At 47.2% G+C, this 14,787-nt stretch overlaps 1 protein-coding gene across 2 annotated transcripts in view; it reads left to right on the forward strand.

Annotated features, from left to right (window-relative positions):
- LOC142585061 (multidrug resistance protein mrp-7-like) overlaps nt 1-14,787 on the forward strand; it is a 163,810-nt gene that overhangs the window by 45,003 nt on the left and 104,020 nt on the right. For both annotated transcript variants that reach the window (XM_075695534.1, XM_075695535.1), the window contains exons 7-8: nt 4,214-4,342; nt 13,320-13,485. In XM_075695534.1, coding sequence (XP_075551649.1) covers nt 4,214-4,342; nt 13,320-13,485 — 295 coding nt within the window. The remainder of the gene's footprint in view (nt 1-4,213; nt 4,343-13,319; nt 13,486-14,787) is intronic.

The following is a 14,787-nucleotide window of genomic DNA, read 5'->3' on the forward strand; positions in this document are numbered from 1 at the left end:
AGGCTTGGATACGTGAGCGTCGTGTGTGAGAACACGAGAGCTTGCTCACGCTTCAGCTAGACCCACACTGCAAACTCCTGTGCAGCCGCGGTTCTCAATGCAACAATTGTCTTGCGACCCATGATGCTTCCTCGAAGGAATGCCCCAAAATGAAGAAACAGCGGTCTTGAAGCAGATCGCGAGAGACCATTCCTCTCGTCGGTAAGCTCTTGCGATCGTTAGAAAGCGACGTTCTCTACACCGTCGGACTTCAAAGAACGCCGAGACCTCCGTAAAGATTGCGCCACATCCGACACACCTCCTCCTCTGCCCCCTAGGCCTGCTGGAATACAATCTGACAAGGCAGTGGCGGAGAGCAATATAACTTCGTCTGCACTTCTAAAACCACAGCCGAAGCCAGAGCGGAAGGCACAACCGAAGCCACAGCCGAAACCACGTCAAGTGATACAGCGCATCGTTGCAGTGTGCACGGCGCGGGTTCCTGACAAATTACCCGAAGAAGACCGGCAAGTAGTTATGATGCTCCGGTCTCTGATGAATACTTTTCGAATGTACTTGAATAACTTGCATACTCTATGAGCGCGAACTGCAGTGCAAGTGCTGGATGCCGTCAGTTCAGTGGTCGCAAGTCTTCAATAAGCATCATGGCTCATCCGCAGCATTGTATTCACACTGAAGTGGAAAAGGCCGACGTTTACTTCGACAATATACTGCCCCGTAGTGCAACATACTGCTGACAAGCTCTGGCCCTTTAGTCTTCCCAGGCGATTTCAACGCGGATCACCAGTTATGGGGATGCGCTAAGACTAGCTTCAGAACGGAATTCCACTGTATTGCCAGGGTTTTGCTTGGACTTGACTTATTTCAAGGCGCTTTGCTGCGCGCACACACAATGCTCCCTCTGTCCCTCTACTTTCCTCTTTCTATTCCCCCTTTCCCTTGCCCCAGTGCAGGTTTGACCTCCCTACCATTCTCGTTGGTTTTGCTCGCTCTCTCGAAACACACTAAGTACGGATACCCAATATATATATATATATATATATATATATATATATATATATATATATATATATATATATATATATATATATATATAATATACTAAGCTCACTGATAGCTTCTTGGGCGCCGTTCCTCACGCTCCGGTCCCAGGCCCGCTGCGCGTGTCACGGGCGCATGAGCCAGGCCGAGATGGTGATGATGGCGGCACACCGGCGCAGCCAGCGTTCCAACACTGCCCCATCCCAGGCGGATCACGGATCCAAGTCTAAGTCGAGGAGGTCCGCGAGCCGAGCTGTTAAACTGGCACAACGTGGCATATGACCGGCGACGAGGCCAGCGCGCCTTGTCGCTCACCGATTTCACCAGCTCCAGCTCCCATCACCGTCGGGACTTTGGGTTGCTGCTCATCGGCTTCGGAGACTGCCTTGCGTGCCGAAGAGTGTGTCTCCATGAAAAAGAAGAATGCAAAGCAGACGAAATTTTTTATTTAATTTCTTCTTAATAGCTATCCGGAAGTGTTGCGTCTCACCTCTCATTTTGCCGTCTCCGCTTTGGAGGCCAGCAAGGTGTTTGTATACAGCTATGGCAGTGAAAGCTGATGGCGTTGTCCAGCAACACCACCTGCGTGAAAGTTCGGCGCCCCGAATCGGCCGTATGATCAAGATGTCAGTGATAACGCGCAGGCGGCGTCGCTGATGAATCATCATAAGAACCGCCAACAAACACAGCCTACCCCAGAAGAGTGTACGAAGTCGCTTGTGCAGCTTCGCAGCCTTTGATGAATCGGATGCTCAGATTGGCATACATGTGCGAAGGATATAAGAGCGATAGTTTTTTTTCTGGCTCTTCCCCTCCTTCGCGCTTTGTGTCCATGTATGTATGTATGTTCTTTTCTAGTTGTTTATGCGACCTTATTGACAACTTTGACTTTATATATATATATATATAAGATTGCATATTCAATGACTAGTTTCAAACTTTGATCGCCCAGCGTAGAATCCCGATGCTCAAACCATTGCGTTAGGGTCGCATGACTAAAAAATACGAGCAATATTATTTTGTGATGAATTTCGGCGTTTAATGCGATTAGCGTGCGAGCAATATATTGACGCACCGCAATGTCACGGCCGAAACACGTCATTGTCGTTCGAATTGATGCCCTTGGTGTTTCTTTCTAATGCCACTGTTAGGTACGATACTGTTTGTCTTATTGTTTTAAGAATGTAATTGTAATGTCGTGGTGGTATTTTGACTTTTATGTGATAATGTAATTTTGTTGTAACTTTATGTTGTGACTGTATGTTGTATGTACCACGTATTCAACAGCCACTGCCTTTGTACGCCAACGTCTTGTTAAATCATCTAAATGAAAAAAATGGTAGGCAAGCCTATCCTTTGACTCAGGCGTCTTTTAGTGCCCCTCGCACCTCGGCATTGGTGTTCATTAGGTTAAGCGAGCGAACTTCTTTCCCATGACCCGCCGTGGTTGCTCAGTGGCTATGGTGTTGGGCTGCTGAGCACGAGGTCGCGGGATCGAATCCCGGCCACGGCGGCCGCATTTCGATGGAGGCGAAATGCGAAAACACCCGTGTGCTTAGATTTAGGTGCACGTTAAAGAACCCCAGGTGGTCGAAATTTCCGGAGTCCTCCACTACGGCGTGCCTCATAATCAGAAAGTGGTTTTGGCACGTAAAACCCCAAATATTATTATTATTATTATTGTTTCCCAAGGCACGATATGTGAGCGAGGAGGGAGAGAGGGCAAGGAGGAAGTGCCGCGCGCCCCACCTATTCCCCTAGCGAGCGGTGCACGATGCGCACGTTACGCGCCCTTTCCAGTTGTGGCTTTAGAATTTGTAACAACCGCGCAAGCGCAGCTGTTGCGAGCAAGCGAGCGAGCAAGCAGGGGAGCGCCGCGAGAGGAGCAGCGAGAGAGGAGGCAGTGACGACAGATTCGCTCTGCTTGGCAGATGCTCAGTCTATGGCTGGTAACTGTTTTCCAATAATGAGCTGGTTAAATGTCATGCTACCTTCATGGGTGTAACGTCATTAGTAACGTCATTACTTCCGCTTTCTTTTCCTGGGTTTCCAGGAGTTTCGCCAAAGTCATGCTGACGTGGCGTGTCTCTAAAGTCTGCGATTCTCTGCTTTGGTGTGCGGTAATCAGTGATTTCTAATTAATTCTAATTATTGAAGACATTTCAGTAACTCAACTTGTAACTAAACTTATGCTCTGATGTCTTATCCATAGTGAAACCCATGAAGTTTGTACTGCACTATATTTTCTGATTTATTTTGAATATTGTCTCCGGTCGATCGTGTCAGGAAATCAATCGGAAGTGCTGCACAGAAAACAAGACTGCCACTCGATGCTCAGGCCACTAAAGCAATACTGCCGAAACTCCCTAGTGGGACTTGGGAAATAGTGCGTAAGGATTGCTTACAGTCATCTGAGCTTTCATACGTAGTTATAACGCATTCTCATATACGCATACTCCCATAGCACACCATGTATACCTATGGAGCGCATCGTGCCACCCAGACAGGCGGATGTAGGGAGGGACAAGTTTCCGGGGGAGGTAGCCTCAGAATGCGTACGCAATAAAACACATCATGTATGAGCCGTGTATTGCAGCCAGACTCCTTTCTGGCGCCCCCATGAAAATGGTGATGATGATGATTTGCGGACATCCCCTTTGAAACGGGGCGGTGACTAATAGTCGCTAGCTAGCTTGATTTATCAGGCGTGCTCTACATGTTTTTCATTTTAGCATTTTTGTATACAGTTCCTTAACGCTTTCTTGCTCTGGACATGGTGTGCCATTTGCGGCACGCCTACGAGATGCGTGGATCGCTGATGCTAACACCCAGATTATGCCATCTCTGCTCGCCGGTGCTAGTGGCGCTGCGCTAAAGCATAATACGGCCAGTTTGAGGAACCTGTAAAGAAAATTGTTCAGAATTTTTTTTTGTTCATTGAGTTGCTGCGTAAAGAGGCTGGTACTGTGGTTCCGCGGATGCTTTCAAAAAAGCGACATACAAAGTAGTCCTCGTTTGCAGTTCCTTATTTGCTCGCACACCACCCTTATCACCGGTATCAGCAATTATGCGCAACCGATGATGACGAACAAATGAAAGAAAGACCGGCTTTACGAAGTAAGTCTCCTGCTATTATTTTCCCGATAACAATTTTTTTTACCTGGCTTTGCAGCCAAGGAGTCCGCAGCCCTTATCGTTTCATCTGGTTGATCATTCGCCACGGCTGGCAAGAGCAGGTGTGGTCGACCGCCGTCGCGACCATGTACTACTTATCTATCCTGCTGCGGATCCCACTTTTTCAGTAAGTACACATCCTTCAATACCGTTGACGTTTCTGCTAGAGTGAACAACATAGCGTAAAAAGCGCCAGGCTCAAACGCTTACTTTTTTTCCCGCCTGCGTTCATAACATTACGCATTTTCGGAATCACTCTCCTTTCTGCTGAGAAGGTCACGACACTTGGATGACGCTGACGTTGCAGGAAAACACATTACTACAAGGACGGTCGCAACTCGTAGTAGTCGAGATGAGCAAGCAATGCTTAGACTATTGAAGCAAAAAAAAAAAGCACGGAAGAGATAAAAGCGTAGCTACCACAGGCATGCGAAACCTTACGACATAAGGCAGATAGATAGAGAATTCGAATACAATAACATGTAAGTTGCTTACAAAGGCTTACTGATAATTTGCCACCCCTGCAATTCATTACTCAACCATTGCAACTAATTATAGATCTCCGAATTATCATCCCTGCAGGGGCGTCTGCGTAAGCAGGCATTTGGCGTGTTACGACACCACGTACCCGAGCACATGAGGGTTGGACCCTCCCGCGTGTAGCCGTGCGCGGCTTAGCCGTTTCCGGGGAAAGGGGGATCCTGGTGGTTGAGCCGATGCCGGGTGTTCGGACCTTTAAGGCCCCCCGGCGGAGGCAACACACCTCTTTGGCCTCTGCTTCACGTAGGCGGCACCCCCGGACTGACCCACCCGGGGGAAATCGGCAGTCGCCTTTTCCTGTCTCTCTCTTCCTACAACCTTCGTCTTTCCCCTACCTTCCACCTTTCCTGTCTCCTTCTCTCTTCTATTTACTTCCTTCTTCTTGGCGGCAAGGGTTAACCCTGTGTGGCTATCCAACCTTGGGTACACCATATTTGGTTATAGTGGCGGCGTACGGCTGGCGTCGTGCAGACTTGCATGCAAGCTCTGCCGCGTCCCCTCGTTGGGCTCCGTGGTGGCCGGTCGGCGCTGTTGCCGAATTTTTATATATTTCATGGAAACTTCTTTCCCCAAACTTCCAGATCGCCCTCAGAAACGAGGGTGCACCGAAGATCTCTTCCAATTTTTCGGACGACAAGTCCACAACTTTCCTCGATTCCACGTGATTCACTCAGAAAAGCCAGACAAACTAGTGCGGTCCATTTCACCGTTCCTTGTATCCAAGTCTATGACCGAAGTTTTCGGTACAGGATATAAGGTGTCGAGAATGTCAAGTGGTGATCTCCTTTTGGAGCTCCAAGACCAGAAGCAGTATGGGAAGCTGCCGAAACTTGTGTCATTTGGAGAGACCCAAGTAACAGTAACCCCGCACCGTACCATGAACACAAGCCGCGGTGTTGTCTCGGACGATGACTTGCTGGAGCTCACTGAGGATGAACTCTTGGAGGGCTTCAATGACCAGAATGTTATCAGTGTTAAAAGAATTAAGATCAGGCGTGACAGCAAAGAAATCAAGACCACACAGCTTATATTGACTTTCGGCTCAAGTATTCTGCCCGAGTCTGTAGAGGCCGGGTCCATCAAGCTCCGTGTTAGGCCATATGTCCCAAACCCCCTTAGATGTTTCAAATGCCAACGCTTCGGCCACAGTTCGCAGAGCTGCCGAGGCCGTCAAACCTGTGCGAAGTGCAGTGCCCACGAGCATAATTCTGAAGCTTGCAAGAACACTCTCTATTGTGTAAACTGTGAAGGCGAGCACGCCGCATACTCGCGGTCGTGCCCGTCCTGGAAAAAAGAGAAAGACATAGTCACAATCAAAGTTAAGGAAAACATATCGTTCAAAGAGGCACGCAGGCGGGTTTCATTCCTGCCAAAGAACACCTTTGCCGAAGTGGCGCGTCAGGGGGCAGCGCCACAGCGGTCTCCGGCGGCTGTCCGACCCACAGGCAGTGAGTCGGCAGTTACGCCATCTGCCCCCACGGTGGTTGCAGCTAGCGCTGCTCCGCCTACTCAGCAAACGGGGCCATCGACCCCGAAGGTGGGCGCAGCCGAGGCTGCTCCAACCTCCCCGGCCCCTTCCGGCGCTGGCAACAGCCGGCGCAGCCAAATCCCGCAGGGTGCCCCATCGACCTCCGGGCTGGTGGGCGCAGGGGTCTTGCCCTCCAAGGCGGGACTCCCCCTGAAAACTTCTCGCTCGCAAGAACATGTGTCCGGAGCCTCACAAGAGGCAATGGACACTACACCTGTCCTCAAGGCGCACAAAACGCCTAAGGATCGTCGAGACTCCCTCGAACGCTCCAGAAAGGGCAGAACTCCCGTTACAGGGCCTCGAAAGAGCTCTGTAACCTAAGGCAACACCTCCCTTTCCATACACACAGCACTTATTTCCTTCCAATATGGCTACACAAATAATTCAGTGGAATGTCAGAGGTCTTCTTAGGAACCTTGATGACGTGCAAGAGCTTATCCAAAAACACAATCCAAAAGTGCTGTGTCTACAGGAAGGACACTTAACACCACAACACACGAACTTTCTCCGACCGTATGTCAAGTTCCGCAAAGATCGCGATGATGCTGTCGTATCATCAGGCAGTGTTGCCATTTTAATTCATGAAAAGTATCTCCTGTCAGCGTTTACAGCTAGAAACGCCCCTCGAAGCAGTGGTGTTTCGAGCTGTTCTTTTAAATAAACTCGTCACCATTTGCTCGCTTTACGTACCCCCACACTACAAATTAAACAAACATGAATTTCAGTCATTTATAGACGAATTGCCAGAACCTTATGTTGTTCTTGGCGATTTCAATGCGCACAGCTCCCTGTGGGGCGACACTCGTATAGATGCGCGACGTCGTCTTGTTGAACAGTTCCTTTTTTCTTCTGGTGCGTGCCTACTGAATAAGAAGAAACCCACATATTACTGTCTTGCGAACAATACCTTTTCTTCAATTGATCTGAGCATAGTTTCCCCGTCCATACTGCCTGAACTCGAATGGGAAGTTACGAACAATCCTTACGGAAGCGACCATTTCCCCATACTATTAAGAACACTTAAAGAAGACGAATATCCACCACAGGCTCCTAGGTGGAAGACTGACACAGCAGATTGGGAGAAATTCCGAACCTTAACTAGCATATCATGGGATGACATGTCCGCGTTAGGAATTGATGCTGCTGTGGAATATTTTACAGCCTTCATAGTAGATGCCGCAACTAAATGTATATCACAAGTAAATTGATTGGCATGCAAACGGCGTGTGCCGTGGTGGAACGACGATTGTAGGATCGCTCGTAAGAAACAAAACAAAGCGTGGCGGTTGCTACGCGCCTCCCCCACTGCGGAGAATCTTATCAATTTTAAACAAGTAAAATCCCAAGGCAGGCGAACCCGCCGACAGGCGAGAAGAGAGAGTTGGCAGAAGTTTTTATATGGTATGAAATCCTATGCAGATGAGGCCAAAGTCTGGAACAGGGTTAATAGAATAAAAGGACGACAAACATATTCACTTCCTTTGTTGAACTCACAAGGTGAAACACTGAAAGATCAGGATGACTCACTTGGAGAACACTTTGAGAGCGTGTCGAGTTCAAACCATTATTCGCAATCCTTTTTGAAGTACAAACAAATAGAAGAATGTAAGCCAATAATACGAAAATCCAGACAGAATGAACCTTATAACCAGCCGTTCAGTATTGCTTAGTTGAGAGCTGCCTTGACCACATGCAAAAGCTCTGCACCGGGACCTGGTAGAGTCATGTACGAAATGATCAGAAACGTACACACTGAAACCAAACTTACACTACTCACGCTTTTCAACGCTATTTGGGCTACGGGATACCTCCCATCCACATGGAAAGAACCGATTGTGGTCCCTGTTGTTAAGCAGGGTAAAGACTCTTCTTTGGCGGCAAGTTACCGTCCGATAGCTCTTACAAATTGTCTTTGTAAGCTTTTTGAAAAAATGGTTAACCGCAGACTTGTACATTTCCTTGAACTCAACAATATCCTCGATCCCTTTCAGTGTGGCTTCAGAAAAGGGCGGTCCACAACCGATCACCCTGTACCGCATTGAGGGAAACATTCGCGACGCCTTTCTAAATAAACAATATTTCCTATCCGTATTCCTCGATATGGAGAAGGCGTACGACACTACGTGGCGCTATGGAATCTTGAGAGACTTGTCGGGAATTGGCATCCGTGGCAATATGCTCATCCTAATAGAAAGCTATTTGTCCAACCGTACATTCCGCGTGAAAGTCGTCAATGTATTGTCGCGACCTTTTATACAGGAAACTGGTGTACCTCAAGGAGGTGTACTTAGCTGCACGCTCTTCATCGTGAAAATGAACACCCTTCGTGCTTCATTACCGCCAGCCATTTTTTATTCTGTTTGCGTAGACGACATACAGATAGGTTTCAAATCCTGCAACCTTACAGTATGTGAGAGGCAAGTTCAACAGGGCTTGAACAAAGCGACCAAATGGGCTGAAGAAAACGGATTTAAAGTTAACTCCAACAACAGTTCATGTGTGCTTCTCACAAGAAAGAGAGGCCTCATTGCAGAACCCAGTATCGAAATGTATGGTGAGCAAATTCCTGTGAACAAAGAACACAAGTTCTTAGGCATCATACTTGATTCGAAATTAACTTTTATTCCACACATAAAGTACCTCAAGGTCAAATTCTTAAAAACAATGAACTTACTTAAAGTGTTATCCCACACAACATGGGGCATCGACAGAAAGTGTTTAATGAATCTTTATAAGAGCCTCATCCGATCAAGGTTGGACTACGGTGCCGTGATCTACCATTCTGCAGCCCTGAGCGCGCTAAAGATGCTAGATCCGGTCCACCTTCTAGGAATCCGACTGGCAACTGGAACTTTCAGAACAAGTCCTGTTCAAAGCTTATATGCAGAATCAAATGAGTGGTCACTTCATCTGCAGAGAACATACATCAGCCAAACATATTTTTTGAAAGTCCACTCTAATCCTCAACATCCGTGTTTTAATACCATTAACGATACGACATATGCTACACTCTTTCATAATCGCCCCTCCGTAAGACAGCCTTTCTTGCTGCGTGTGAGGGAGCTTAGTGATGAAATGCGTGTCCCAATCCTTGAGCTTTGCCCAATGCATCCAGCCAAGCTGCTACCTCCTTGGGATTGGCAGCTCATAGAATGCGATATATCCTTCATGCAAGTTACAAAACACGCTCCAGAGATTGAAATCCAAATGCATTTTCGGGAACTCCAGCACAAATACTCCTGCACGGAGTTCTACACAGACGCATCGAAGTCACACGACGGGGTGTCCTCTAAAACCATCGGTCCATCCATATCGGAAACCGATGTACTGCATCCGGAAACTAGTATCTTTACGGCTGAGGCTTACGCACTGCTGTCGGTCGTAAAACATATAAATAAATCAAAACTCCAGAAATCAGTTATATATACGGACTTCCTTAGTGTTGTGAAGGCCTTGATGTCTTTCTGTAGCCACAAAAATCCGTTAATTAATGAACTCTACTACGTACTGTGTAAAGCGTATATAGGAAACCTGCATGTCATCATATGCTGGGTGTTAGGTCATAGAAGCATCGAAGGTAACGTTCTGGCGGACCAGATGGCCACGTGAGTTGCATCGCATCCTGTTAATCCCACCGCTGCAGTTCCTGTCACAGACCTGATGCCCTTCTTACGGAGGAAACTACGGAACCAGTTGCAACGCCTATGGGACGCGGAAAGAAATAATAAGCTCCACGTGATAAAGCCACAGTTAGGATTCTGGCCTTCCGTAACAAAATCACGCCGGACAGATGTCCTATTCTGTCGTCTAAGAATAGGACACACATTTGGCACACAAATCTTTTCACTCACCGGAAATGAGCCTCCAGCCTGTGGTAGATACGGGGAGAGGCTGACCGTCCTCCACGTCCTTCTGGAGTGTCGGAAAGCCGAATCTGGAAGAAAGAAACATTTTCCCTTAGCATACCACCAGCACATCGCCGTTCATCCAGTAATGTTACTCGGCCCAGAACCGCTGTTTGACTCCAGCGCAGTCCTGGGCTTCCTGAAAGATGTTGTATTACATGTTATTCACAGCGTGTTTACAGGAGGTATTAAGAGACCTGGATTGGGAAGAATTGGGGATAAAAGTTAATGGAGAATACCTTAGTAACTTGCGATTCGCTGATGATATTGCCTTGCTTAGTAACTCAGGGGACCAATTGCAATGCATGCTCACTGACCTGGAGAGGCAAACCAGAAGAGTGGGTCTAAAAATTGATCTGCAGAAAACTAAAGTAATGCTTAACAGTCTCGGGAGAGAACAGCAATTTACAATAGGCAGCGAGGCACTGGAAGTCGTAAGGGAATACATCTACTTAGGGCAGGTAGTGACGGCGGATCCGGATCATGAGACGGAAATAATCAGAAGAATAAGAATGGGCTGGGGTGCGTTTGGCAGGCATTCCCAAATCATGAACAGCAGGTTGCCATTATCCCTCAAGAGAAAAGTATATAATAGCTGTGTCTTACCAGTACTCACCTACGGGGCAGAAACCTGGAGGCTTACTAAAAGGGTTCTACTCAAATTGAGGACGACACAACGAGCTATGGAAAGAAGAATGATAATTGTAATGTTAAGGAATAAGAAAAGAGCAGATTGGATGAGGGAACAAACGCGAGTTAATGACATCTTAGTTGAAATCAAGAAAAAGAAATGGGCATGGGCAGGACATGTAATGAGGAGGGAAGATAACCGATGGTCATTAAGGGTTACGGACTGGATCCCAAGGGAAGGGAAGCGTAGCAGGGGGCGGCAGAAAGTTAGGTGGGCGGATGAGATTAAGAAGTTTGCAGGGACGGCATGGCCACAATTAGTACATGACCGGGGTTGTTGGAGAAGTATGGGAGAGGCCTTTGCCCTGCAGTGGGCGTAACCAGGCTGATGATGATGATGATGATGATGATGATGATGACATGTTATTAGCCTCACACACTCGTAGCGTCTCCTCTGTTTAGAGGATGCCGCTGTGATAGCTGTTTCATATAGCACATGCCTCTAGGCCCTTGTGTTTCAAGGGCTCTGGCGAGGCAGTGGTGCTCCAGGTAATTTCACCATCTAATATATTTTCTCTATTGCATCACTCTTTCACGATGGATTTTATTACACATAGAACACGTCATTTGTCATCGACATAATCTTATTACAGATAGATTTTGCGCACTCTAGAGCGACTATTTTGAAGGCCCCTATACAGCCACTTTAACCCCATAGAACTCATAACTACATCGCGAACTTATCAACACTGCCTTGGCGCTCTTTGGCCACACTTGGCCCTTGCGCCAATAAACACTACATATCATCATCATCATGTTTTTCTGAATCAGGTGTATTGAACCCCCTTACCAGTATATTTACCGCAGAAGCCTATGCAGAATTGTCTGCGGTCAAAGACAAAGAAATTAGGACTAGAAAAACCAATTATATTTACGGACTCGTTAAGTGTCGTAAAAGCGCTCATGTCCTTAAGGAAACACAAAAATCCTGTTATTATTCAGCTTTACTCGTATTTGTGCAATATTTATTCAGCTCGTAGACATGTAATAATATGCTGGGTTCCTGGCCATAGATGCATCGAAGGTAATGTGCTGGCTGACCAAATGGCCAGATGGCCAGACCAAATGGCTCTTGCCCAGACAAGGACTCATTGAGGTGTCCCAATTTTTAAAAAGAATCTATACCTAGTGTTTGGCGCATGATAGCCTAAGCTGCTTATGTGCCACTAAACCCAACTCAACTCAACTCAACATCAATCACATCTCAAGCTATAAATCATACCACTGCTATGCCTACCACAGATCTCAAGCCTTTTTTGCGAACTAAACTCAGAAAACACTGGCAACGCTCGTGGGACAGCGAAACTAATAATAAGCTCCATCTGATTAAACCAAAGTTAGGTTTCTGGCCCTCCGTTACTAAATCACGAAGAGTAGACGTCCAATTCTGCCGACTCAGAATAGGACACACATATGGTACTCACAATTTTCTATTGACTGGCAATGAACCTCCAACCTGTGGTAGATGTGGTGAGCGGCTCACCGCCCTCCACGTCCTTGTGGAGTGTCGGGAAGCCGAAAAAGAAAGAGGGGAACATTTTCCTCTAGCGTACCGCTATTGTCTCCCTCTCCATCCTGCTATGTTTATTGGTAAAGAACCCCTTTTTACCACCCAAGCTGCCCTAGGTTTTTAAAAAGATGTGGTCTTGCACGTTAATTGCCCAAAGGTTTCGTAGCGCATCCTCTCTACAGAGGATGCCGCTGTGATATTTGTTTTATATAGCACATGCCTCCAGGCCCTTGTGTCTCAAGGGCTCTAAGTGACCATGGTGCTCTAGTGAATTTTAGAAACTTGTGCATTTCTTTATCGTATCAATATTTTGCAGTGCACGTAAATGCACATAGTACTCATCATTTGTCATAGCCATAATTTTATTACACGTACATTTTACGCACTTTACAGTGACTATATTCTAGGCCCCTCTACAGCCACGTAACATCAACTTCATAGAACACATCACTCCATTAAGAAATCAATAACACTTGCATGGCGCTCTTTGGCCATACCTAACCCTTGCGCCAATAAAAACCACACATTCATTCATTCATGGTTACATAAGCTGCAGTTGCCGGTAAGCGTGAAAAGCAGTCGGGGATATTTGAAGGCGATCGCATTAAACTCTTAAAGGCGAATCTGAAGCGACCTCCATTTTTCTAGCTCATTTCATTCAAATACAATTTGCTAGAAGCAAAGAAGACCCAGCCTTAAAAGTTAACCCATTATGCCAGTCCTTGTAAGACAGAAACCTGACAGCGTGCTATCAATGACTTGTGAACCAAGGAAATGCGAATAGAATAGTGGCGATTGGAATGTGAACCTTATGTTGACCGCTATAGCCGTGGAGTTATCTTATCAGATGTATCGGGCGCATTAACACTTTTACAAGGTCGTGAAATTCCTTTTATTTTGCCTTTTTTGCATGTCTGTCACCTAAACACAGTGGCCTGCTCGCGGGTGGTAGCGCCGGCCTCTCCTTCAACCAAGCCGTGCTCTTGCTGGTTGCTTCGTGTATTGCGGAGGGCCTCGTGTGCAACTTCTGCGTCACGTTTTTCGTCCGGTGCCAGGCGAGAGCTCAACTATTGGTGCAGACGGCTATTTTCAGAAAGGTAACATATATATGCGTTTTATTAGCTAGATATGTTACATACCTAGCTAATGAAAGCTACAGTGATTTACGTGACTAGCCGTGGTGGTGCTGTGGATTTGGTGTAGCGCTGCTAAGCCCGAGGTCGAGGGATAAAAGCCCAGCCGTGGAGGCAGCATTTCGTTAGGGGCGAAATGCAAACTGAGTGGTGCATTTCGTGCACGTTACACTGTTGTCCTCCACTATGGAGTGCCTCATAATCATATCGTTGTTTTGGCACGTAAAACCGAGGGCCCTAAATTAATTTCCTTCTTTGAATGTAACATATACAAGACTATCAGAGTTATATAAAATAATGCATACCAGGAAATGAAGTAAAAGTAATTTTTCTTGAGACAAGGAAACCGGCATCACATTCGTGCCCAATATTTCTGCCATGTCAATGAAAGAAAAAGTAAACTCAATCATAAAATAAAGCCATGCAAACGGCACATCCCTTTTCAAGTTTTTGCAACGAAGCTGCATATGGCTAGGATATGGCGGATCGCGTCCGTGCGTAGACCAAGAATATCTCATACATGGGTCGATCACGAAGATAATTCCATGCCGCGCCGACCCGCGGCGGAGGTGAAGCAGGTGTTAGGTACCCGCACCGTAATCGGGCCAATCACGCAGATAGTGCAATACCGTAACGACTCGCAGCGGAGGTGAAGCAGGCTTTGAGCACTCGTCATACGTGGGCCGATCGGGAACCTAGTGCAATACCGGGCCGACCCGCGGCGGAGGTGAAGCAGGCTTTGAGCCCTCCACATACGTGGGCCGATCACGAAGATAGTTCAATACCGTGCCGCCCCGCGGTGGCGGTGAAGCAGCCGTAAGCACTCCCATAAGTGGGCCAATCCCGAGATTGTGCAATACCGGGCCGACCCGCGGTGGAGGTGAAGCATCCGTTAAGCGCTTCCATAGGTGGGCTGATACCGAAGATATTGCAACACTTGGCAGGGGGTAACAATAACCCTGACGGTAACAATACAATACTGAATACGGCGGTAACAACTAAGCCGACAGACCGTTCTCGAAGGCTAAGAGCTAAGGACATTGGCCGCAGGCCTCCAGTAAGCGCAAGACCAGCAAAGCGCTGACGCGCTATTTAAAGACAACCGGATTACACGAGCACCTGTGAGTGAACATTCATCCCGAGTGAACATGTACGTTAGTGAACATTATACTGTGGGGGCGCGCACAATGACTCCCCTTCTCTCCTTCTTATTTGTATCTCCCTGTCCCTTTCCAATCGTGCAGGGTAGCCAACCAGGCGAAGCTG

The sequence above is a fragment of the Dermacentor variabilis genome, chromosome 6 (genome assembly GCF_050947875.1).
Source record: "Dermacentor variabilis isolate Ectoservices chromosome 6, ASM5094787v1, whole genome shotgun sequence".
Lineage (NCBI taxonomy): Eukaryota > Metazoa > Arthropoda > Arachnida > Ixodida > Ixodidae > Dermacentor > Dermacentor variabilis.